Source organism: Trichophyton verrucosum, assembly GCF_000151505.1.
Source record: "Trichophyton verrucosum HKI 0517 chromosome Unknown contig00124_1.f1.exp, whole genome shotgun sequence".
NCBI classification, from domain to species: Eukaryota; Fungi; Ascomycota; class Eurotiomycetes; order Onygenales; family Arthrodermataceae; genus Trichophyton; species Trichophyton verrucosum.
Window position 1 is genome coordinate 49620 of NW_003315552.1, and position 25825 is coordinate 75444.

At 46.9% G+C, this 25825-nt stretch overlaps 8 protein-coding genes across 8 annotated transcripts; 4 read left to right on the top strand and 4 right to left on the bottom strand.

The window, feature by feature from the left end:
• Positions 1 to 1524: 1524 nt before the first annotated feature.
• Positions 1525 to 2595, bottom strand: TRV_01666 (uncharacterized protein; the record flags this gene model as incomplete). The annotated part of the gene is made up of 3 exons (XM_003024121.1): positions 1525 to 1944; positions 1980 to 2393; positions 2464 to 2595. 3 exons carry the CDS (start codon positions 2593 to 2595, stop codon positions 1525 to 1527), a joined length of 966 nt encoding a protein of 321 aa, XP_003024167.1.
• A 1471-nt stretch (positions 2596 to 4066) lies between these two features.
• Positions 4067 to 5629, top strand: TRV_01667 (uncharacterized protein; the record flags this gene model as incomplete). The annotated part of the gene is made up of 1 exon (XM_003024122.1): positions 4067 to 5629. The coding sequence occupies one exon, from the start codon at positions 4067 to 4069 to the stop codon at positions 5627 to 5629; it is 1563 nt and encodes a 520-aa protein (XP_003024168.1).
• A 450-nt stretch (positions 5630 to 6079) lies between these two features.
• TRV_01668 (uncharacterized protein) lies at positions 6080 to 6925 on the bottom strand (the record flags this gene model as incomplete). Its single annotated transcript, XM_003024123.1, has 3 exons — positions 6080 to 6148; positions 6216 to 6559; positions 6748 to 6925. 3 exons carry the CDS (start codon positions 6923 to 6925, stop codon positions 6080 to 6082), a joined length of 591 nt encoding a protein of 196 aa, XP_003024169.1.
• A 537-nt stretch (positions 6926 to 7462) lies between these two features.
• On the top strand, positions 7463 to 12237 carry TRV_01669 (chromosome segregation protein Spc105, putative; the record flags this gene model as incomplete). The annotated part of the gene is made up of 5 exons (XM_003024124.1): positions 7463 to 7645; positions 7708 to 8062; positions 8120 to 10659; positions 10730 to 11351; positions 11441 to 12237. 5 exons carry the CDS (start codon positions 7463 to 7465, stop codon positions 12235 to 12237), a joined length of 4497 nt encoding a protein of 1498 aa, XP_003024170.1.
• A 586-nt stretch (positions 12238 to 12823) lies between these two features.
• On the top strand, positions 12824 to 13476 carry TRV_01670 (uncharacterized protein; the record flags this gene model as incomplete). Its single annotated transcript, XM_003024125.1, has 2 exons — positions 12824 to 13250; positions 13421 to 13476. The coding sequence occupies 2 exons, from the start codon at positions 12824 to 12826 to the stop codon at positions 13474 to 13476; spliced, it is 483 nt and encodes a 160-aa protein (XP_003024171.1).
• Positions 13477 to 14548: 1072 nt separating this feature from the next.
• TRV_01671 (uncharacterized protein) lies at positions 14549 to 15627 on the bottom strand (the record flags this gene model as incomplete). The annotated part of the gene is made up of 2 exons (XM_003024126.1): positions 14549 to 15418; positions 15478 to 15627. 2 exons carry the CDS (start codon positions 15625 to 15627, stop codon positions 14549 to 14551), a joined length of 1020 nt encoding a protein of 339 aa, XP_003024172.1.
• A 1131-nt stretch (positions 15628 to 16758) lies between these two features.
• TRV_01672 (uncharacterized protein) lies at positions 16759 to 20121 on the bottom strand (the record flags this gene model as incomplete). Its single annotated transcript, XM_003024127.1, has 1 exon — positions 16759 to 20121. The coding sequence occupies one exon, from the start codon at positions 20119 to 20121 to the stop codon at positions 16759 to 16761; it is 3363 nt and encodes a 1120-aa protein (XP_003024173.1).
• A 367-nt stretch (positions 20122 to 20488) lies between these two features.
• TRV_01673 (WD repeat protein) lies at positions 20489 to 23441 on the top strand (the record flags this gene model as incomplete). The annotated part of the gene is made up of 2 exons (XM_003024128.1): positions 20489 to 20506; positions 20571 to 23441. 2 exons carry the CDS (start codon positions 20489 to 20491, stop codon positions 23439 to 23441), a joined length of 2889 nt encoding a protein of 962 aa, XP_003024174.1.
• Between the last annotated feature and the right edge of the window lie 2384 nt (positions 23442 to 25825).

The following is a 25825-nucleotide window of genomic DNA, read 5'->3' on the forward strand; positions in this document are numbered from 1 at the left end:
CCCAGCTATACTCCCAGCCACACGATATAATAACTATCACTGCATCTACATACGCCCTCCCCAAGTTGAAGCGACCCCAGCTAACTCTTGTGTCCTCCCGCCCGTCCGCTCCATGTGATTGCTGTCCGGCTCCCTCCAACCATGCCCGTTATACCTGGACTCAGCAGGAAGGGAGAAAACGCGGTGTGGTGGATTGAGTCGGGCGAGCATCGCATGGGCCGTGGACGAACGGCCAAGCATGACGTTAGCCCCAGCCTGAACTCTGACAAAATCACAGAGAGCAAAGAAGTTAAACGATGGCTCGACGGCTATCTCGGTGTTGGTGAATGGGTGATGGACCAGAGCATCGCGGTGCTGGGATCGAGCGGATATTTCGAGCGCAAGCGGTGATCACAGCCGAGAACATCTCGTTTTTCCATGGTCCACCCAGTCTCTCCTCCGTCACATCACCTCTTTTCACCCCCTTCCTCTTTTAGCGTGCGAGCTTGATTGCTTTCCTTGGTCTACTGTTTCACTATAATATTTCTCAATTTTTCTTGTGTGGAATATGAACGCTGCCTCTCGTCTCTGTCATGCTCTTTTTGGCCTAGAGGAGATATGATGTTATGAATTGATAGCCTCAACGACGAGGGAGCCTCACCCTTCATGATGATCACAAGAATGCCCGGCACATCACATACCCAGAGAAACACACTACCGTCGAGTGGGAGGTTTGATTGCTGCCTGGAAATATCTGCTCCACGCGGTCATGATTTTCAACTCTCCATGCTTTCTACTTTCCCCCGGGTAATCACCACCTTACCCTGTATAGTACCTTCAGATATTTCATGGCTATATTTATCAAGCACACACCAGCTCTGTTGGTCCCTCCACTATAATTCATACGTATTTATATTGCTACTAAAGCAGGTCTTCAGAGGATTGGTGTATCAGGCTCCGTACATCAACCACCAGAATCCTGGAGCCTAAAAGCCAAGCTTAACTTGGATTTATTACAGGAACCAATGTTACTCGCATAAGACATCTTATTCCACAAGTTCCTAGTTAGCGTTGAACTGAGTCAGGTCCTCATATTTAAGACACGTGGTCATTATAGGGTGTTTATAGATGGAGCTGTCTCAGGTAGGAGAACATCGTCTCACAGCTATATGGATTCTTCTCCAGCATTACTATCATCAGGTCTATGGATAAAGTCGTATTCATATCATTGGAATGGCTGCCATTTCTGTACAAACACGGTGTCACATAATATGTACTCCATATGTCAATATTGTAGATACAAGAAAAAAACAACGAAAAAAATGTCAAGGCCAGGCCAACGCCATCCCCGCACCATGGAAATGAGTACCAGATAGTTGAAAAAAAAAAAAAGGGAACACAGATGTAGAGAATCTAACAAACTCAGATAGCGATGCCAAAGTTCACCAGTGGTCATGAACGGGTCATTACTTTCTCTGTCTTTCTCTTGGACCGTTTTAAAGAAATGAAAACGAAAACTTGGGTATATGAAAACATGAAAAGGACTTATACGCGGTGGTCATGTCTGAAGGGTTCGTAGGCAGTGTCTTGGGTATGGTGGGGAGGCATGTTATGCATTGGGACGGCAGATCCTGGGTGGACACCATACGGGCTAGCAACACGCTCGTAAGTGTAAGGAGCCTTCTCAGCAGTAATACCACGTCGGTCATCACGGTGGCCATATGGAGAGCGGCCAGAGCAGCAGCAGACACTGAGGAGCCAGAAGAATCCTCCGGCAAGGGTGAAGAGGCCACCAAGCCAGTATATGGCGAGCATGCGAGTTCCGACGTCGGCCTTGATATCAAACGGCCTGAGACCTGCTTTAATAGCTCCGACAAGGATACCGTAGAGAACGGAGGCAGTAGCTGCACCACCGATGGTAAATACAGCGGCAACCTGGTGGAAAATTGTTAGCTTCTTTTTGGCCTAGGTCATGCTGTTATTTAGATGGTGAAACTTACACCTGCAATGAGAGTAGTGAAAAAGCTACCCCATCGGCTGAAGATAGCAGAGATTCCAACCAGAAGCTGAATGGCAGAGGCAGAGATGGCAACAGCGTAAGCAACATATATCCATCCAGCAACCTTCTGATAGGTATTCAGGCCCCTTTGCAGGGATGATGGGTAGAGTTGTTGGATAGTATCATCGACACCCCAGACTTCGGCAGGATTAAACCAGAATCTCATTCGGCGAGGGGAGCAAAACGTGACCTTGTCGCTTCCGTCCTTGCTGTCTCCGTAGCAGTAGTTCCACATGCCAACGATATAGAAGTCGTGAATATCGCCTTTGGCTTTGGCCTGTTCGAGGCCATGTGCGAGCGGTTGTAGTTGGCTATTTAGCCCGGACGGGCTTGTGTTGATGTCTTTCATATTAACCTGTACAGAATGAGTCAGAGCTGTCCGAAGGAAAACAGACGAAGCAGCAACAAAGATACAACAAGCTTACCTTTGCAAAGTAAACATCGGTGAGAGTGTTGGTGTTGTAGCATCCTAGGCCAACTAGAGCAAGGCATACAAGTGTGCCAATTGAGAGAATGTACGGCAGAAATATGCACGCAAATCGACCGCCCTTGCCCATTTTGGCTTGTTGATACCCGAGATGTTGCCTGAAAGTGTTGGCTTTAAGATAGATGCTGCTATATGACGGAGAGAGTAGCTAGAACAGCGAAGTGAGGTGATGATGGAGAAGAAATTGAGTGTAAAGACGTCAAGTCCGAGAATATATTAAAGGGAAAGAAGATGACTTTGCCGTTTGTTTGTTGTTGATGATTTTCTGTTAGCGGAGGGCTGCAGGCCCTTAATATATCTCAAGCTGACGCGCGCCGCATGGCTGAGCCGAGTGAGAGCAAAGCAGTCGCTGGTGGGTCTGTGGCAGGGCAACGACAGGCTGATTAGGTAAGCAAAAGAGCGGGCTGTATTTGGAATACGGGGTGCGTCAGCGGCTGTCCGCGTTAATTGCAGGGATGCTGCGTATTCAATACCGAAGGAATGACAAATACACGAGGCCAAGGCTTGTCCTCTTTTGGACTTGGTTTCTATTCCTGGCTCCTCGTGGCGCCGCTAGCCTCTTCAGGACTAGTGTCATGGCTGAGCGGGAACGGCTCCACTTTTTTCTCAGCTTCGCTCCTTCCCAGTTCAAGGTTTTTACCCCAAACAGGAAAAGCGGCTCGCACTCTTTTATAACTTCCTGCAACTCACCAGCGCGGCCTTCGACTGCGCCTGCGTTGACGCTGCGCTGGCGATGGCGTGAGATACCGAGATCTAGATGCTCTTGTGTGTGGAGGGTGTAACTTACTCGCGATGCTCAGATACGTCTAAGAGTCAACTGAATGTCTAGATTCCTCTACCCTCACTAGAAGAGAGGAAGCCTTATACTCAAGCGGTTCTCCTTTCCTCTCCTTTTCAATTTAAGTATATCTTCTTCGCGCTCTCTGACTTCCTGCTCTTCTGACTTCACAGTCACTTTCTGGCCCTCCTTATTAAATGTTTGATATCAAATACCCACAGCCAAAACCCCAGATACAGTGGGTAGGAAGATAGATCCTGAAGAGAGGGCCCGAAGGCTTCGGAAAAGAGATGTTTAACCCTAATAAAGGTTCTCTTAGTCGAGAAAGGGTATGGAAAGAATTACAACCTAGTATAAATCTGAAGGAGGCATTTGTCTTCGGCAGAGCTGTACGGAGTAAATATGGAGTAAATATACCCAAGGGCCAAGCGACAAGTGACAAATAGGCCGAGGAAGTGAGAAGCGAGGGATAGCGAACACAGAATGCGTCGACGACGGATCTGTCCTGCTCTCGCCATGTCCTGTCTTCTCACTTCTCAGCGCGTCGGTTTCGTGTGTTTAACTAACACGAAATACCCTCTTCTCTTCTCTCGTCTATTCCTATTACACTACACCGTCCTGCCTCTTGTTCTGAAATCCATTCCACCACCGCAGCCATACATTTACTCGATCACGACGTTAACGGTACATTATGCGTTCCCGGAGGTTCAAGCACATGCAGATCGATTCGAGAATGTCAGCAAAAATTAGGTGGAATAACACGATGAAGACGTTCCTATGCGTTATGGTCCGCTGCTACACACCCGATTGGGAGAAGTTTACAGATCTCTTTAATATCGTGTTTGCAAACAATCTTAAAGCGTGCGGGTTTCATGAAGGTACTCGAATCCAGCCATTGCGAAGCCAGTGGAATCATCTAAAGCATTGGAAGGACCCTATCTGGACCTGTGTCAACCTCACTCCTTTAGCCCAATGGGCCGGTCTTAGTTTATTTGTGGAGATGATTGAACGTACAGCTCATGGGAAGATCCGTCTTTTTGCTCAACGAGGCGTGGACATCCCACATCTTCTTGCAATGGGGAAAGAAGCACGTTCAGAACGCATATCCTCCTCATCTACTACACCAACTCAGACACGAATCCAGCAAACTTCACCAGAATTACCAATTCAAATAACATCTCCAGTCCGTTCCCAGCTACCGCCGACACCAGTATCTGACTCACATGTGCTGCCCTCACCAGCCAGAGAGTATTTGCCCAGCGAGACGCCGACGCCAACACAGAGCCCTAGCCAGTCTGCCCATTACAATTCAACGCCACCATCATCATTGCAGAGCCCTCTTCAAAGTGTCCGGCCAGATGTAACTCCCCCTCCGCTACTATTTCGGTTTTGGGATGAAAACAGTGGGGGCATAAATTCTGCCAACAAATTTGTCGCAGGCATGTGGGATCAAAATGCGACTACCCCGATACCCGATCATTCTACTATTCATCCCCGAATAATATCTACGCTAGTTCGGATGCATCTTACCAGGGTCAATGTCTCGTCAGCTTTTATCTCCTTGTCTACCAGCCCCCTTGGGGTGTTCCATCGCGCCCTTAGAGCTGGAAAGGCAAATATTTCCATCTTAGACACATCTAAGATGAATCAGTCTCACTTGTTCTCTGTTATCCCTTTTCTTAGGCACGAACCCATCATGTATGGCAGTGAGGGAAAGTCCCGGTACTTTGGCCAAGGCGAATGGCTAGTTTGGGGGATTATACCATCTGAGGCTATCCTTACTACCTTCTCTACGGATACCTTGTTTTCCATCTCCACCGAATATCCCAGTGTTGGGAAGTTATTGCAGCTTCATTTGATCAAAAATGCGAAATTCAACAGAGCCCCCCTTATTAGAAAACTTGGGTCCAAAAATATTATGGCAGATATGCACTCTGGGCGGTCTGTGGGTCAGTTTTTAAAGTTACTCAATGTTCCACAGCCGCATATATCTACTTTAGCGATGTTATTTGCTACAAAATGGTCATGGAGGTCCCCGGGAGACAAACGTGCGGCGTACTTGCAAGGCGTTCAACGAGGTTTCATAAGCGCTTACAGCCTCAAACTCCCACCCCCCGATGCAGAGAATACTGAAAGTGAGCAAGAGGAGGATGCAACTGGTCAATACTACGAAGAACTTGAATCTGATCGTGAAGATGAAAGTACCGAAGTTGATTGTCAGAACGAAATACAAAACGCTGCGGGGGATGATATTGATTTGGCCAGTGGAGTAGCTGATCCGTTCGCCATGAAACGTGCAAGCATTGCAGCAATGTTAAAATGGTAGCGGTGGTTGATTTCTGTTGTTAAGGAGACTTGATGGACCTTTGTTAAAATTTATGTCAAAAGACTTGTGTGAACATTAAATGGTTTCATTCGGATACTGTGATGGTAATTATCATCGAGGGAAATGAAAACTGTTTTCATTTCGCAGGAAGCTAGACAAACTCCAATTAGAATCTAGCCCCTTGAAAAGACATGCTAAAACGCTGCCCTCGATAAGGAGCTCCTTCTTCAAAGTCAAAATAGTACAAGAGAAATCGAACGGAGAACAAGGGCTTGAAGTTTGAATTGGAGTATCATATTTTTTTTTGTCTCACTTGTCCTGTCCAGTCCACTGATCTCGATTTCTCCTGACGATTTTCTAAGGCACCATATATCCCATCATATCATGCAGTAAGGGTCCATCAGCGCACGTAGACAAAACAACCTTCCATTCACGCCATTATGCCCTGATTTAGAATTTCTGGAATGCCTTGACGGCCTTGCCGGTGCGTGGTAGAACGCGGAGAACGTTGAATCGGACCTATAGCATTGTTAGTTATAACTTTTCCGGATCTATTATATCCTCAGCCCTATCAGGAAACACGTACAGTCTTGCTCAATGGTCGGCACTGGCCAACGGTGACCTGGTCACCTTCTTCAACACGGAAGGCGGGGGAAACGTGAGCGGCGAGGTTCTTGTGTCGCTTCTCGTAACGGGAGTACTTGGGGATGTAGTGGAGGTATTCTCGTCGGATGACAAGGGTACGGTGCATCTTGGTGGAAACAACGGTGCCGGTCAAGATACGGCCACGGATGGAAACCTGACCAGTGAAGGGGCACTTCTTGTCTATAAAGAATAAGCTGGTTAGAATCGACTTCCAATCCTCTAGTCCAAGGACATCTTTCGTTGTAATTCTTATAGGTGTGTTCCCGAGATGGCACAGAACGGGGGCTTCAGAGTATTCTCAGTCTCAGCCAGTCCGCATTGTAGTAATGAGCCCTTCCATGAACAAGCATGGGCGCTTCAAATTCTCATTTTCCATTTTCTTTTCTTGAGACCTCCGTCCGGTGCCTATCTCGAAACCCCTTGCAAGAAAAACCGCGATTGTCCCAGGCTTGAATCCTTTGCCGTGTGCATACCAATGTAGTTTCCCTCAATGGCGGTCTTTGGTGTCCTGAAGCCCAGACCAACGTCCTTGTACCATCTTCGTCCACCCTTTCCGACAGACTTGCTCTTGGACTTTACTTTGGAGTTGGTGAAGATGTGCGGCTGCTTCATAAAGGCACGCTCCGACTGGACGGTCAACTCGGTCGCCATGGTTGCGGTATTCCAACTCCTGCTCGCGCGGGTAAATGGGCTATGGTTGGAAAGGTCGGAAAGGTCGTCGTCGTGAGTCCGCAAAGTTCGTCGAAAGGTGCGAGAGAGTGTCGAATCTTCCTTCGGGCTTTGACTTTCGATCTTTTTTCTCGCCAATTTCCAATGTGGGAGAGAAAGTAGGGCTCCATTCCAAATATGGTATAGCGTCTCTTGGCTTTAGGGCTTTTGCTTTGTTTACAACGCTAGTCCCGATATGGTAATATGATATCTTTAACGCGACTTCAAGCTCGTTTTTCGAGGGGGCAACGGCATCTATACAGACATCTCGACTTGGAGGCGCAGGATGCGGCTTAGGGGAAAACGACTGTGAAGTCATTGCACGGCGCTGGAAGCTGGCTCATTATCCTGGGAATCCCCATTTTTGGTTTTGTCGTTTGTTATTTTGCCCTGCCTAGCGATATTTGAGCTGCAATGTCATCCTATACCCGCGATCCGAGCAACGTTGCTCGCGTGAGAGCTCGACGCTCACTAGCGCAGATGCCCCATAGAGGCAGCGGCATCGATATTGACAAAGAGAATGTGACTACAGACTTCAGTGCTGCTCAGAAGCAGAACAATATACCTTCTAGGGCATTGGGCAATGATAAGCGATCTCGCAGTAAGAGTCTGGGACCTGGAGGATTGGATCTCTTGAAAAATGGCGGCAATGATAGAAGAAAGGTGCGCAGTTTTTGTACGCTTGTGTGTCGGCCTTTGGGCTAGAGTTAACTTTCCTTTACTAGTCTACCGCCGCTGTTCAATTGAAGTCGATCCTGAAGCCGACGATTCCCGTCTCGCCAATAAGCCATATTCCAAGCTTTGCTGAAACACGCAGGAAAACACCGCATCGTGACGCTTTTGGGAGTAACCATAAACCATCTGGGAATGATGACCTTATTGACCTTTCGACCCCCGCTGTGCCAGTTGTCGGTACTGACAGTTTGATCAACCCGTTCGATAATTTTAACCCGATACCACCGTCTAGGGCCAAAGACATGGCCGCACAGAGAGAAAGGGAAGAAAAAGAACGAATTGAGCGCGAGCGGGAGAAGAAGAAGGCAATCCTAGAACAGCGAGCTGCACGAAGGAAATCTATGGGTAAACAACTATATCCTTGAATTCGTTGTTGATGATAGTTCTAATTTTCTATTCTAGCGAATCGCCGAGTTTCGTTTGCGCCTGAGGCAACACTACATACTTGGAATGTTGTCGAGCTAATGGAAGATTCGACCGCTTCCACGGGTGCTAATACGACTCGCAGGAATTCCTCGATGATGGCTGGTCACAGAAATCAGGGGTCAGATGAGTCTGAACCACCATCCTCACCAGGAAAATATGAACTTGAGGACGTCAATCCACCTCAATCAGCACCTCATCTGGAAGAACTAGCCGATGAAGCATTTTCTTCCAGCCCCTTCAGTGGTGGCTCCACTGCTGAGAATGATACTGGTTTTCCCCAAGGAAATATGGAAATGGGGAGTGACTCGCTAAGCTCAGGGCCTGAAGATGAGAGCACGAGTATGAGCATGGAAAACGTTACGGAACAGCCTCTTTCGTCCGAGTCCAATGACTCCTCCCCCAGTTCTAGTAGTTTGGATCGATCGTTGAAGAAAGCCGCTCTGGCAGCTGGGACGAGAGGTATCGAATTTGACGAAAATGGAGATTTATCCATGGAGCTCACTGGTCATGAAATTGTTGGTGCTTTTCAACCCTGGGTTAAAAAAGGATCGAGCGCAAAATTTGATGCTGAAGACCTTACCTCTCGCTTTGACCAGGAGAACATTGGTTCCACAAAAATGACTGCCTCAAATCCTACTAGGGCAGCTCAAGTTAATGAGGATGATGGAGATATGAGCATGGACATTACAAAACCGGTTGGTGGTATACCTCGGAGGAAAAGCAATATAACTAGCGGCAGCAATGAAGAGACCCGTCCGTATCCGAATTACCAAAAATATGGCTACCAACAGGCCTCTCGTCGAACGTCAGCCATAACAAACCTTGGAGACCAGACAATGGAGTTTACAAATGTCATCGGCGGTATCAAAAGTGCCTCCCCTAAAAGGCCTGACACAGAGAGCAACGTCGATACGGATGAGGAGATGACCATGGAGTTTACCAACGTCTTGGGTGGGGTCCTTAACAAACAAAAGTTCGACAGGAAAGATGATTATACATCTCAAGAAGACCCAAAATATAGTCATGGTGATGAAGGGGATATAACATACCCTAATCTAGGAGAGGACGATATGGAGATGACAGGTGCGGTCGGTGGAATATTGCCCCCAATTGAAGAGCGAACGGAGCCCTCCGATGACGGAACTATGGGGATGGATATGACAAACGCTGTGGGCAAAATTCTTGCACCCTTTCAGGTCAACAACCTAAAGGGCAAGAACAGGATATTTGACGAATATGAAGAGGGCCCCCCAAGCTCCCCATTTCAAGAAAATATACCTGCATCTCCTGCCAGAGCCCCTTTGCCGCAACATCCAGATCTGGTCACGTCAGAAGGTGGGAGTCCATTGCGGGCGATACCCAGGTTGAACAGTACTTCTCGACAACCATCTAGCTCTCCCAAAAGATCAACGCCTCAACAGTCATCTCCAGGCAAAGGCCTTTCAACTCTCTCGAAACAACGGTCGCCCCACACAGTCAGGCAACTAACACCTGCCACCCCTGAAGGAAGCCCCATTAAACCTAAGTCAAGAAGTGCGTCACCTCAAAAGCGACATATTTCGCAAACAAATCAGCCCCCTGTCAAAGCTATACCTGCTTCTTTGTTCCAGAGAAACTCGCTGACAGGGCAATCGACACCAACTTTTGTTTTGAAAGCATTAAACCATGCTTCTCACGGTATCAGCGAGGCACGGGGTTCGCCAAGAATTGCTGAAATATTAGACAGACGGCGCTCTATTGGGGAAGATGCCCAAGAGTTTGTTTTGAAGCCAACTCCCAGTCGAGGCGTCAAGTTTGATGATATGTTAAAAATTGGGCAAGAGTACGAAAAGGGGAACGAAGAGGATACTTTTCCCAGGACTAGTCAAGAATCTGAAAAGGAGACTACTCTTAATTTAAGAGAACTGATTTCAAGCCTTACCCCAAAGAAAAACAAGCTCAAAGGACGCAAGAGCCTTCATGTGGGTGCAGCTAGAGGTCTCCTTGGGAAACGCCCCCCTGAGCTTGATATGGAAGATGCCGATGAAGATCTGACACCACAAAAGCGCCTCCGAGGAAGAGAAGCTAGCCCAGTTAAAAATATTAAGCTACCCGCCCCTGCTCCAATGGCCGATACTGTTGGTCGACCTAGTCAACCAACCCTCCATTATGACAGGAATGTGTCGCCATTTATGGATAAAAATATTTCTCCTGCAAAAAATAGCGCCTCTCCCAAGGACAATGTGATGCATACTCCAAATGACCAAGCTTCCATACAAGAGGAGGCTAAAGAAGAGAATAACATTTCGCCTGGAGGCATTACCACCCCAGTTGAACCAATAAAGCTTTCCGACTTTCTTGAAATGACCAATATACACTTTATGGAGTTGACAACAACGAAACGAAGACATACCATTGCTCCTGGAAGCCCCGAAAAATGCGGCACAGAGAGCCTGCAGGGGGCAAAGGAGTTTGGCCTCGAGGACCGGGTCGCTGCTGGATTCTGCACTTTACCGATGCTTGAGTTATATCAACATGTAAGCTCACCACTTCGTGTCTTCGAGTCTAGAAGAAGAAATTATGTCCATCAACTAACGCAATTCACAGTCGTGCCGAGAACTTAAATCATATATTTCTGAAGGTCGGCGCATCATCCGATCTATAGAAGCAGAGACATACGCGGAAAATCCCCCGTTGTTCCAGGAGTATATCACAGCCACGCCGGATATTCGGCTATTGATGGATAACCAATTCCGTAATGTCAAAACTCACGCGCGGCTATTAAGTAAGGAAATGTGGTATGAATGGCGAATGAAACTACTGGAAGGCTTGAAACAAGGTCTAGATCGGCATCTCGACGAAATGAAGCAGGACGATGCGATTCTCTCAAGGAAGGAAAACATTCTGGCGAATGTGGTTCCCGGTTTAATTGAGAGGCATGACAAGCTAGAGATTGATTCCCAAAATCTCCAGAAAGTGATAGATGAAATCGAAAGCTGCGACCAAGAGGAACTGCGGGATGCCAGGAAGAAGCTTCTAGCTGTTGAAACCGAACTCTCCGGTTACAAAGATAAATACACTCAGGCGCAGAGTAGGCTTGAGACGAAGAGTGACTTGCTGGAGAAAGCCCAAGCGCGAAAAGAAGAATTGTTGCAAGAGATTCGCGAAGCTGAGAGTATCAAAGAGGAATGCCGTGGTTGGGATGGGAAGGAGGTCCGAGTGTTACAGGGTAAGCTGATTTCCATACCTTTAACCCGATATTTGCCCTATAGAATCGATAAGCTGACTAGTCCTGCACAGATTCTGTTCACTCTCTAGAGAAACAGACTGGTTGGACTATCATTTCTGCAAAACCAAGCATGGATGTTGTGAAAGGCACTACTCTCTCGATGCGGTATGGCGGAGAGCTTCAACTCGACTGCAACCCAAGCCATATTCACGCCCTTTCACAAAATTTAACCAAGGGCGAGCGACAAGCCCCTCAGCATGATACCTTGCCCTTAACCTTGACATATGCCCCCAAGGGAAATGGGCTGCAATCTGCCACTGTAAATCCTAGCCCAGGAGCTTCTTTAATCCTTAATGCTATACGCATGCAGGTTTCCCATGCTTTGCTATCCCCCGTTTCGTTGAAGCAATTGCTGAATGGCATTGCGAGATGTTGGGAGACTGCAAAGTCTTTGCAAGAGGAGATTAGAATGTTAGGATATTGCGGAATTGTTAGCATCAAACCAATAGGGACCAGGCGATCTGAGCCCATGCAGTTGAAAATTCGCTGTACTCTGCTAGGCAGCATAAAAGACAAAATCTCACCGGAGGAAGTCAATCAACCCAAGAAGAAACAAGGAGAACGAGCAAGGATTGATATTGACTTCATTGCAAAGCCAAAAGCTCTTGACAAATATGCTGACGGTCCAAATATTGGCGTTGGGATAGATTTTGATGCCGCTGCAAGCACGGTATATGGATTCAAAACCCCCAATGATTCCCAAACGCATGATTTGCGTATGAATGATCTCTTGACCAAACTGATGGAAAAGCCCAACCAAAGTTTTGGCGGTGGTCTGTTAAGAGCAACAGTGAAAGCTGTTGAGAAGAGAGTGTTCCATGCATAAGTGAGACTGGGGCATTGCATTATTTTTGGTATGTCAGCGTTGTATAAATGATTAATAGCTTGGTCAGCAATTGGTGTTGATCTGTTGGGTTTTGGGATTAGCATGGGGATCTATATAGGTTATTTGCATCTTTCCATTTACTACTAAATTATATTATTTAATTAGAGGACTGCCGGCATAACGCCTCTTACTGCCCGTCTTACACTGCAAGATGGCAATCAAGATAAACGGTGCTCGATTGCTACCCACAGCACGCCACGGATAGATATATGATGCATTGCCTAATGTGGCACTTGGGTTAATCAACAAACTGTCGAATGCAACTGCAACGTCGTACAGTTTGCACTTCGACTCGTCTAATCAGATATATTGCACCACTTGGGTAATATAAAAGCGCTTACACACCTGGATTTTTCTCCTTTTTCTTCATCCATCCGGACACCTCAATATCCTACAACCCAAGGCATATTTGTTAACAGTTGACACCTACGCAACATTAAGAATAGCCATCGAAAGACAAAAAGCAAGGATTTTTCTCTGCACATGTTCAAAATTATTATTGGACATTGGCCCAACCATCGAACAAATGTTTGACTACTTGGGAATATTCTACATCTCTGACCTACTTCGGAAAGTCAAAGGATGGTTCCAAATCCCGGAGAACTATGACAAAGAAGTAAAGTGGATTGATGAAATGGATGAAACGTTCAATAATCACGACTTCTTGTTACAAGAAAGCATCTTCCTCAGGGAGCTCTTTATCGAGCGTGCAATTGAAGGGAAGCTTGGGCAGACTGTAAAGCCGCTTTACTCCGGCCCTAAGAACTGGAAAGAGAAGCTACGAGATGCGGGCTATCAACATTGGACAATCCAGAAGGAAATGCACGAAAGATACCTAAACCAGCCTGACGGCCCAATTTCCCGGCAATATGATATCTCTCTGTCTAGAAAGGACCAAATTTTAGCCAACAACCCAGCCAAGTATCTGTCACAGAAACGTCTGGTGCAGCTTTGTAAGGCACGGGGTGGGTGCTGCGCAAGGTCCTGCCAGTGTTGTTTAAAACCGCGAGGCCTTTATCCTGATAAAAGCTTGTACTACGCCCATTGTTCTCTTGGGTGCGGATGCTGCGTTCGCCATGAGAACAAGTATAGCGCACGAAGAAGGGACCGGGAGCGGTTGCAGTGTTGACGTGTGTAGGAGTCAGGGAAGAAATCAAGGTTCGGACATGGAGTGTGTAACTGGATGAGGAGCCATAGCCGTAGAATAATCCTAATATACAACCATAACTAATCGCCTGTTAGAACGAGAATCTCGCTGTGTACGTATTCAGCCAAGGCCAGTCAAATAAAATCTATTAACTACCAGTTTATTTTGTCTTGATGTCTTTCTCTCACGTCAGTCAACTTCTCTATACATAACTGCAGTCCATGCGGATAGTTTATTTACTATATACAAACAATGCCTCGTTGGAAGATTCATGTTATTGTGTTACTGTTCCATGAGAAAAAGATACTTCATAGATTATATTGGAAAAGCCAGGCAGATATAATTCCAGGAACTATTCCTTCATACCTCCTATAACTATCCTTTGGCAGACTTCCATCGAGAATATATGTGTAGGGTAATTGTCTACTAGCTTGTAGCAACATATTACCAAAAATTTAATGGGAGATATCAAGGAGACTAGAATATGGACCCCTTCACATCAATCATTTGCCTTAGGGATACATTCATACCAGTACACTAGGTGCCAGTTGTTGTGATTCAATGATATTAGATACGAGGGAAATCAGGTCAACCTAAAAAGCGTGCATACAAATTGGCAGCAAAGAGGCTGGATATTCCATTTGACGATACTTTTAATTTTCAAACCGCTGGCTCATTTGCAGCTACTTTAGACATGACATTATAACATTAACATTAAAGGGTACTAATGGTGCAAAACCATACATAAAAAACAGCCAACAATGACACATCTTTTAAGGATTCGAGTACTTGGGCTAGTTGGCAACTGCGAAGTAGTATATCCCCACTGGAATTACACCACCCATGTAGCCACTCGGTACTCACTTTACCCATGACCAGCTCCAAAAGTAGTAGCTCAAAGACATAAGACGAAAGACAATGATACACGGGTGAGCAACGTGTTCTTTATACATCGGGGACAACAATGGGTATTAAGTTGGTTTGGGATCATGTCACTGAGTTGGTTCCCAATGGGCGGGTGATTCGAAGCAAGGCTTTACAGGAATCTTTAGGGTATAAGCAAGAGGAGGTTAGGCGGGGCAAGGTACGATCACACAAGCTGCTTTACGCAGCAACTTGTGCTCTCTCCTCCTCTCTCACTGCATCACCATTCTGGACAACCTCATCATCTTCATAGATATCATCGTCCTCTGCTTGTGACGGGGTATAATTAGGGTGTTGCTCCGCTGGCACCCAAGAGTCACGATCTCCACGCATTGACTGTTCATGGCTGCCCATGCCTCCTCCATCAGCACGAGCTTTTGAAATGTTATTCCGCCTTCGTTGGGATAAAGTTCGAGATCGTGTGGAAAGCTTTGAGTGAACTGCCGCGCTGGACGAGACCCAATTTGTCAATGCGTCCTCACAGTCCTGGATTATAGCTTTGCTAGCATCATATCCGTCATAAGCTGCCCTTGTTTCGCCAGGGGTAACGGGTGTGTCATCAATCAGTTCAACAAGGTGCTTTCCGTAGCCTGCAATAATTGCTAATTTCTCACAGTGCTCCCTCAATGCGTCAAACTGGTAGTTGAAGGCAGCCTTGACTTTTTCGCGGGTAATATTTGAAAGTTGTGCTTCAGCAACAAGAGATTCTGCTTCAGCTCGGACAAGCTCTTGCTCTAATACGACCAGGCGTGGTGAGTTAGGATCCTTGTATTTAAGCTGCGCAATCTGATCAGTGATCTTTTGTTTGCCTAGTGTGAAGTTAGTAAGATGATGTGTGACTGAAAGCAGAGTAATCATAGACTCACGGTCTCTGCTGGGTTGAACGGAAGCTTCAATATTACGGATACTCTTGATTGTCACCCGATATTGGTCGTACCGATCGATGAATTGGTCTTCCAGCTCGCCAATTTCATATATTAGGACACCAAGCTTATCAGTGATATCAGAAACATCGTCATCACAGCCTTCCCCCCACAGAGATAGTTGTTGCTACCAGCTAGGTTAGAATCTATGCCACGCATTTGGATGTTCACCTGTGGGACACGTACTGCAACATCCATTCGCTCTCTGCCGACCAATTCCATACTGCGCATAACGTTTTTCTCCATCTTCACAAGTTGTGAGAGCTTTTTGGCGAGGTCAGGGCCAAAGCTGCCGGCGGCTGTTTTGCGAAAAGCATGGCCTAAAGAATAGTACATCGTTAGCCGGGGGGGTATACCAGGGATATAAGCTATGTCGTGATTGGTATATTTTCCCTCTACCAATCGAGGGCTCCTTGGTATGTCCCACGCAAGTCCAGGAATGCAACACAGCGAATCCTCTCGCCAGAGAACAAGCAAAACATACCAAGGCTTGTGTTCCCAAAAAGTCTATTGGTCTTGGTCGACGAGATGGGTGGCGGGGGGGTCTCAATTTGGGACGCAGTGGGCGCACGAGTCTGGCGCAAAGAATACGTTCGGTGCATATTGAACGGCAGCACGTATGGTGAATCCAAACAGTAACGAAAGAAATAGGGATTAAAAATGTCAATCAATCAACGGAAAGCAGACGACTGTACAGCGCCGTAAATTCCTCCAATCCTCCTTCTTCTTGCCTGTTCTGTGGGAAGGAACGGAAGGAAATCAACGAAATCAACGAAATCAACGAAATCAACGAAATCAACGAAATCAACGAAATCAACGGACTTCTACTGTCAGCGGCGCAGAGAGTGACAGAGAGTGACTTTGCAGCCTCAGCAGCAGTATTCCAGCGGTAGCAATTGGCAGTATAATCGGTTGATCAGGGTGCGGTATCGTTGCAAGGGACTGACGGACGTCTGTAGGCGATGTTGGGTGTTTGAGCTTGGGTGGGAAGAGTTGGGCGTTTGTTTTGTTATTAAATATTCGGAAGGATGATGACGTCGTTGATGACTCAGCATCTCCCTCCTTTCAGCCGCTTCCACAGCCTGTCACACAAGCGGCTTTGTTCGATTTGGCAGTTTGGTATCTGTAGGGATACAAAGGAGCGAAGTTACTATTAGGGGGGTCCCTTGCAGGAGAGTGGCTTGTCTCTACTTTCGCCCACCGTCCCTCTACCAGACTCAAGTTGCAGCCCATCAAACGTCACATCGCTTTTCTACGTCATGTCTCCACCCGGGCTGCCAACATTGTGAATGAATCTGAAACGGAGACGGGGATTTACATTTGGTAGTTCAATCTAGAACAGCTGTGCTGGCTTCTCATTCGTGCAGATCATCGGAGAATTATCCGTGAGCTGCTCAAAAAGTCAATTGATAAGTGAGGGTGGCTGTACAAATTGCCGCTGAAGCTCTTATTCATATCCAAGTACAATTATATCCTCGTATCTTTTGCCTTTTTCCTGACCTTGTGTGGGGGCTGCTTGCTGGCAGTTTCATCGTCTACATCGATGGATGAGTCAGTGGCTCTGATCCGTCGTCTCGATGCTGCAGAGGCATTATCATCACTTCCAACAATTCTTTCAGCTGAATTGGTGTCCTCGTCGATGAACGAGCCCAAAGTTGTTTGTTTTGCTTCTGCTTGGTTCCTCAACCTTCCAAAAGCCTTTTCAATACGACTTTTGCCTGCAGTCCGCTGTCGAGGGGCAAAAGCTCCTGCGCCCTGAGGGCCTTGGAAGAACCCAGTTATATTTGATTGGGTACCCTCCTGCTCTCTTCGGTTTGCATCCCGTATTACGGGGACGAGGACTTCATCAGTCCGTTCCGGTGACCATCCGACTGTTGCCATTAGGAATTGTCTCACAGCATCTAAATCAGGAACTCCCCATTTAAACTCAGAGGGATCGGAATCTACCTCGGGTTCCAGATAAGCCTTCTCAACCGCCTTGTCTGGGAAACCTGGAGGTAAAAATAGCTTCGTGGTATTCTTTTTAAACTTCTTGCGGAACCCTGCATGGGGATCATCGGGGATTTTATTCCCTAACTGGACTTGTGACCACCAGTCCCTAAACTCTTCCAAGTCCGAAAATTCCGTGAGTATTTCAAGCGCCGTCACAGGACCTATGCCTGGAATACCCTCCGTATAGTCACTCCCTAGCAAGTGGGAAAAGCTGATGAGCTTTTTCCTATCCAATGTGTATTCCTTTTCTAGGTCGCTTGAAAGATAGCACTCCACATATTTCGACTGGTTGAACATGTTTTTGTAGATCCGGGTGCCTCCAAACAAAAATGTATCGCTATCGTCTGTGACAATACCGTCAACTAGCCCTAAAGCTACTAGTTCCGCACACTGCGCCTCAGCTTCCATTGGAGCCGTAATGTACGGAAGCCCAAATAACCGTAATAATTGCTGACATTCTGTAACCATGATTTGAGATACTTCATCAGCGTCCCGTCTATCCTTCTTCTGTTGGGAACGAAGTTGCTTCAATTCCTGCTCATAGTCGAAAGCATTTTCAGCTTGACTCTTAGAATTCAAAGTTGAAGCAAAGCGGGCATGTTCCTCAGCTTCCATAGCGAGCTGATACATCAGCTCGTCATCCTCGGGATCTGAATACTCGTCATCCCCATCAGGATACCCTCCCAATAGGTTCTCCGAGCCTTCAGCGTCCGCATTGAAAGTCGAAGGGCCAGAAGGCAGAGTCTGTGTAACTTCATCCCTAGCCCCAGGGCTTAGTGGTATAGGCATGGTGCTGGATACGTCTTCACTGCATTTAGACAACTCTTGAGGTTGGCGAATCCCTTCAACTTCCTCAGATATTGACGATTTCAATGTGGTATCTTCAGGTACATCAGGAGAAATGTTACTGGCAGTGCTTAGTGAGTGCTCAGTGGTCATGATTTTTTCATCCTGCAATTTCACCGGGGAGGTCGGTAGCTGGGCACTGCCACTCGGCGTGGGAGATGCCAGGTCAATGACTTCCTTCTCGGCGCCCTTATCGTCGTCGCTATCTGTTATATCTATCGCATTTGAGCGAGAGAGAACATTGTTGGTTTGTAACGACTGGTGGTAGTTCTTATTATGAGACTCCTCCTTTGATATGAACTCCTTTTGTTCAGATGGGCCCTTAAACCAAGGAGGAAGCGGTTGGGGTTCTTTTCCTTTAGGTTCTGAAATCTCAAAACCTCCAGCATCAGTATCTTCTGGGACCTTATTCGCGCTAAGAGGTTCCTGCGGACCCCTGATTACCCTCAGCGGTTCAAATGGTAGCGGACCAGAGAAGGGGTGAGAAGGCTGGGTGTTACTCGCTGGCTGCCTTGTAACCTTAGATTTGGCTAAGGCAGAGAAGAACTCCATATCATCATCACTATCTGACTGGCTTGGGATATCTTTCACATTGGTTGGTTCACTGGTGGTAGCTCTTCCTGCCCACTCTTCAAGTACAGGATGGTCAGCTTCAGGTATATCTTCCAGGGATAAGTCAATTGCTCTGGAAAGATCTTTAGATTCTTCGGCTTCTAAATTCTCGAAGAGTTCATCAACCCCAGCAGCCTCTGCTTCTGCCCCATCATCAACAAACAAGGCATCGTCCACACTACCTTCAGTGGCTTCCATAGCGTCCGTCGCCAACTGTGTGCGGCGCTGTTGTGCGATAGACTCATCGAATACACCCGGTTCAAATATCGGCAGCTTTGGAAGGCGATTGAGGCCTTCAATAGGTACATCCTCAAACTCTTCGCCCTCATCATCGTCGTCCGGCAAATGACTTTCCTCCTGTTTATCTATTTCAATGGGCTTGTTTATAGAAGACCCCTCTTTATTACCCAAAACACCTAGAGCCCATCCACCTTCGACTCCGCTGTCTTTCACTAGTATGTACTCCCTGTCTCTCTCTCCAGCAACTCGGGAAGACCCGCTTCCATAAGCAAGATTATCACCATTCATCCCATTGAGATTCATGAGGCGTTGAGTAAGGCTATTACGCTCAGCCACTCGCTCTATTTGGAATCTGGAAAAAGCCATGCGGTCCGGAAACATGGTGTCTAGCTGGTCTTTAGAATACCCCATTCGTAGCCTGCTTCGAAGCCTGGCGGCGTTCAGTATATTATACCGATCGCTAGCGGGTAGGCTAAGGAAAAATGGCCCGTCAAAGTCAATTTTTGAAAAATCATAGAGATTGATATTTTCACCAGACTTAAACTGCTGTGCGTAAGCTTCCAGTTCTTCGTGTGACATGATCCTGGGGTCATTCGGTGCGCCCATCTCTGCTAGAGACATCTCCAGCTCTGGAAGATGATACGCATCAGTTTTCCTAAACTGTCTATTTCTTTGCCTCTCTGCCTTGGTCATTAGGATTTCTTCGGCATAGACTAATTCGTCTGGCAGCTGTTCCTCTTGCGGTTCATGTTGAGATTTTGTTTTTCTTCTTGCTGCTTCCTCCTCAGCCTGCCTTTGGATTTGAATGGCCAACAATTTGCTAGCAGTTCTTGCAGCATCTTCTCTTCTTCCTTCTCTGCGTCTCTTCCGGTTTGCAATAGTCTGTCGCTTGAGTATCGGTGCGCCACCGTCAAAAACGAAGACCGGCTTAATGCCAAAATAGAGTAGTTTGCATATTCGCCTGAAAAATCCAACGATATGTGCATTTCGTAGGGCATTACCCTCTTTATCACGTACGGCTTTGAGAAATTGGTATATCCATATAGATGCATCGATGGCGAGCCTCCTCTTGTTAAGGGTTTCGAGCTTGATAGGCCGCGCGCAAGGCTTTACGACCGTCCAAAGACCGGTCACACCCATGACGTATAGCCAGCGGCAGTATTGACATGGACAGCACAATGCTTGCCAACATCACAGCTTGTACTCCCGTGCCTGTCTCTAGATAGATAGAGTCTTCGTGGATGAAGTGAACATGAGTCGAAGATCGAAGCTTCAGCCGCTTCAGCCTGTTAGTCAAGGCACCAGCTTAGTCATCCTGGAGACGCGTGATCACGTGTTTATATGAGGCTCTAAACCTTATTTTGCACTCAAAACTTGTTCCCCTCCAAAATTGAACATGAAAATTGATAATTTCCTAGAGGGGTAGAGGGTCGGTTATAGGATAAATTATTGATATGAATAAGTTGCCATTTCATAGAAATTTTTGTTGTATACATAATTAGCATCGATGTCATGCTCAATCAAGGTGAATCTCCAAGCTATCCCTCCTCGCTTTAATTTTGTGCTTTTTGCACTAAAAATATTCGCAGAACCATGACACATGCCTTCCCATAACGGCCCTTAAACATGTTAATATACCCGGCAGAGGATTGCTACTTAATGGCAGTGGACCATTTGTTCAACTACTTGATGAATCCAATGGCATCTTGCTTGATCGATTCCGAGTGTTTGAACGAAATACTGTTCATGGAATCCAGGCGATTGAAGAGTGCTGGAGGGATGGCAACGATTATACCTCCAGTTTCCTAGTGTGGGGAGGATATTCTCTTCGAATTGTCAATTTGCATTTGCAAGGATCGAGGGAAACAGAAAATGTATCTCTATTGGCAGGAAGTGGTGAATGTCGTGCGCCAGATTGGATTTTGGATACAACCGTTCCTAGTACCAGCGCCGACAATAAAGGGGCTATCAAGGGATTATTAATTACTGCACATAACGTAGTTTTTACCCTTACATTCCTCCTCCACAAAACTGAACTGGGTGATGAAAACATTATCCAATTGCATGAACTAGGATCGAATCTGAGACCTATTCTATACTCTGCTGATATCACCTGGAGCTCCAACCGCGTCCTTGTTGCTGCTGGAACAGTATTCGGCGAGATAATAATATGGTCCTGTCAATTAGCGCTGGATTCAGATCCATGCCAGCAAGTCGATGATTCTATAACCATCAACCACTTTTTCACTGGCCATGAAGGCTCAATATTCGGGGTGGATATTTCCCCAGACATCCCGATAAACGGTGGACAGACAACGAAAAAATTTGTTGCCAGCTGCAGTGACGATAGGACTGTCCGTATCTGGGATATATCTTCATACGACCAAGGGTTCGCCAGCAACGATGAATTATCAGCCTGTGAAACCAACACAAATAGCCGTGGAACTGGATTCTATATAACCCCGGCCGATGAAGCATCTGCGGCGCAAGAATTCTGTCTTGCGAAAGAATATGGCCATGAAGCACGTATATGGGGGATTCGATTTCTTGACTTCGAGGTCTCTGATGACTACATCACCTTCAACTTGATATCTAGGTCAGAGGATTGCACCTCTGTCGTTTGGAACCTCACAACAAAATATGAACTCGTCAATGATAAATATATACTACGGAAAAACCAGACTACCTTGAAGCCAATATCATCTCATTCCTACCATGTGGGTAAAAATATATGGTCCATGGATGTTGTCGAAAATATGGGTTCATTTGTTGTGCTCACTGGGGGGGCAGATAGCAATATATCATCCCTTATCGTTCCACAGCTAACTGGAGCGTATATTCCCGGAAGAAGGGCAGAGACTTATACATACGACAGAGTTTATGATGAATTCCTTCGCATTAACAACCACCCTGTTGTGAGTAATGGGCGCACAAAGAATTCTAGAAATGATGGCAAAATAAACTCCTTTGGATTTATTTCAGAAGATTCTTTTATCGCGCCATTTACTGAAGGAGTTGCTCTCCTTGGTCAGGTTTCCACAGCCGAGCCGCAGGATATACGATCACAGGACGGAAGCGTGGTAGAGTGGAGCACCATTCCTACAATTGGAGGAGTAGGTTCCTATGGGGCGATAACTGGCATTCCAGAGAGGGAGATTGGTCTAATCGGCACGAGTACTGGGCGACTACTATGGTACAGTCACAAAGAAAGACGTGTGGAGGAGCTCGCAGATATAGGCCAAGGGATATCCGATATCTTCGTCATTCAACCCCCCAAGGGCTATGATGGCAATGATAGCTGCCCTGTTACATTTATCAGCAGCTCTAGGGCATTTTCACACGCCAACCTTTTTATTATTGAGACTTCGCCATCCCCTAAAGTCCTTGCAAATCAAAAACTTGCATTGCCAGCAGAATTTGTGGTCTCAAGTGCTTTTTCAATTCCCTCGATGTCATTGCTGATCCTTGGTGCTAGATGGGGAGACATTGTCGTGTTTCGTTTTAGCTTTGAATTACAGAGAGAAATGCCAGAAGATCCGTTATGTGTCTTCCCCACGCACAAAAAGGATGCAGTCACGTCCATCACCTACCTGCGGGAAGACCAAAACTTAAGTTTTGTGGATCTTATTACAACGGGAAGGGATGGAACCTATTGCATCCATCGACTTGATAGGTCGGGCATTCAGTTCAAGATGGAAACACTTCACCGGATAAGTGCCCCATTCGGTCCATATATTGAGGGTTCCAGACTAGATCCTAAGACAGGACACCTGATACTATGGGGTTTCCGAAGCACATATTTCATTTTGTGGGATGAGACAACTCAGACAGAAATCTTGTCAGTTGAATGTGGAGGTGCTCATAGAAGATGGACATACCATTTCGGGAATATGGGCCATGTGCTCTTGTGGATTAAGGCATCGACTTTTAATATTATGTCAGAGCAATTCCAGTGTCATCGCCGTGTAAGACAAGGGGGACATGGCAGGGAAATAAAAGCCATGTCAATATCCAAAATGCAGGTTGACAGCGCTAAAGCCCCATGGACGGTACTTGCAACCGGCGCTGAAGATACTGAAATTCGTTTCTTCACGCTTAACGAAGGGCCAGAAGGGAAGGATGGCTTTCGTTCCATACGAGCCATCAAGAAACATAGCGCAGGCTTGCAGCACCTCCAATGGTCAACGAGCGGCAGATTTTTGTTCAGCAGTGCCGGAAGGGAGGAGTTCTATGTCTGGAGGATTAGATGGATACCTGGATTTGGGATCGGTGTTTTGAACGAAAGTGAAGCTCCCAAGTCTCGAGCGAATTCTGATCTACGGACAACACATTTCGACGTTATCAACGTCACAGCAGTTGATAGCGGGCATGAATCATTCCTGATCGCCATGGCCTACTCTAATTCGACTGCAAAGGTAAATGAAACCCCCAATTTACTTCTGAACGCCTATGTAACATGACGTTGACGGGAAGTACCCCACAGGTATTTCACTATTTGTCGTCTGCAGAAGGTGGAGAGTTTACACTCCTAGCGCAGGGGGTATACACAAGCAACTGCCTTACACAAATCCGGCTAGTGATGTCGGGTTCTGAGCTGCAACTTATCACAGGGTCGACAGATGGACACATAGCAGTTTGGGATTTAACACCATCGATCAAGCCATATTTTGATTTAGGCGGCAGATCTATCAAGCGCAGGGATGCCGTACCGTTCCCTGCCGAGCCGGTGTCGATCAAATGGGGGGATCGTAGACCCGCACACCAGAGCAGCATAAAGGCAATGGAGCTGCTCCCGCTATCAGGGGCACAAGTCCTGCTCATCACTGGTGGAGATGATAATTGCCTCGCCTTTTCGACCCTCAGATTCTCGGAGTCTTCAAACTCCGGGCCCCGTCCGAGCCTTATCAGCCGCTTCTCAACGGCTTCGTATCCAGATGCGCATGCTTCGGCAATCAATGCCATCAGCCAGGTGCGGCGGATTGAACATGGGGCGGATAAAAGGATGGTTGAATTTCTTGTCGCATCAAGCGGGAATGACCAAAGGATCAAACTATGGTCTGCAATGGTTGATAGTGTAGACGGGGATGTTCAGGTATCTCTGCAGGGCGATGTGTACACCGCCGTGGCCGATCTGTCCGCAATAGATCAATTCACAGTGAAGGCCAGCGGACAAGACAGGGAGCACCTTGTTCTCTGTGGTGTTGGTATGGAAATGTGGGAAGTTTGTACATAGTATTCCGTAGTGACCATGATGATGCATGCAGTGATTAAGCATCTCTCCCCGGTCAAACCCATCAATCTTAAAAGGGATGCAGGTGTCTATATATTGGGTCTACCCCAGGGTACCCCAGGTTACCTGCCTATCAACTTTCTTCTCCGCTTCTCCGCTTCTTCGCTCCTGTCCCTGTCTCCTCGTCCTTCGACTCGGCTCACCGTTTGCTCAGTACGAGTTAGTTATCTCAATGCGCATAATTTTATGCACAAAGATGCCAAGCTTTGTACTAAATAATGTTTCACGTGACTTACTCTTTACCTAGGTAAGCATGCGTGCGCCAAGACTCTCGACAGGAGAGAAACACGACACTGGTCACAAAATGCCAAATTCGACATAACCGGTGACAACGACGACGAGGAATAATTAGACAAGGGGCATATGACACAGCAGGTTGCAATGGAGAGAGACGAAGCGCGGGAGTACCTTGAGAGCCTGGTGGACAAGGTCCTCCGTGTACACACCTCGGACTCGCGAGTGTTCGTAGGTTTGTTCAAATGCACAGATAACGTGGGTAAACCTGCGACATTCCTCAGGTTCGACATTGGGACTTGCGGATAATTAAACTCTGGATATTGTGTTATATATAGGACCGAAATATGATACTGAACACCACGCATGAGTATCGCTGCCCAACAGAGCCAGCTCCTGCTGAACAAGCCTCTTCGGATGAGGTGGAAGGCTCGAAGGCCGCCTGCAGCGCACCACTCGATCTTAATACTGACATGTCCCGGCGGTTCATTGGGCTGGTTGTGATTCCGGGCCAGCACATCACAAAGATCGAGCTTGATAAATCTACAATAGGTGCACACTGTGGCTGAGAACGATGGCCAGTGTCTCAACATTGACCATAAAACAAATAAGGCAACTCGAGAGGCACCTCCCTTTTTTATCACCCTCCGACAGCGGCGAAGTGGGTTGAATCACACGGGTGCATAAAAGCCAAGAAAGCTGGACTGGGGTGTTTTGTGCGCCTTGACGTGCGGCGGGGGAGAAACAAGGACGGGAGGAGTAGGGAAAATTATTGTCACAGAGACAGAGGGGGAAAAAAGGAATTAAATAACATGGAGGAACCGATCAGCAGGAACCACGTTCCGCAGGACTGCTGGCTGGAACATAGGGTGCATCCGATATAGCTACGCACAGCCCAAAACGGCAGCCTGGAGTGTGTGAGCTTCTCTGCACGCCGAGTCCGTGGAGAGGTGTTTTTTTTTTCCCTCCTTGAACGCTCAGGTCACACCAAAGGAGGCTGCCACGATATCGACCCGCATAAATGTGGCGAATGTATTACTTGCAAAGGACTGCGCAGAACGGGTGTAGTAATCGAATATGCTCCGTATTTAGACCGACAATAGGTATTGGGGAAATGCAGACAGTACTCCATAAAATATGATCTCGAGTCTTCGTCGTCTTTTTCGTCTCTTCAGTCGGAACAATAAACTTCGCGGGAACACGTCCCAGATATCCAGTTATCGTGGAGGAACAGTGACCCTCGCGATGGATCTGCAGCCGTTGCTGGACTAGTCCTGGCCAGGCCTCAGCAGCAACAGGCCATTTGATGAAACCGAAAGT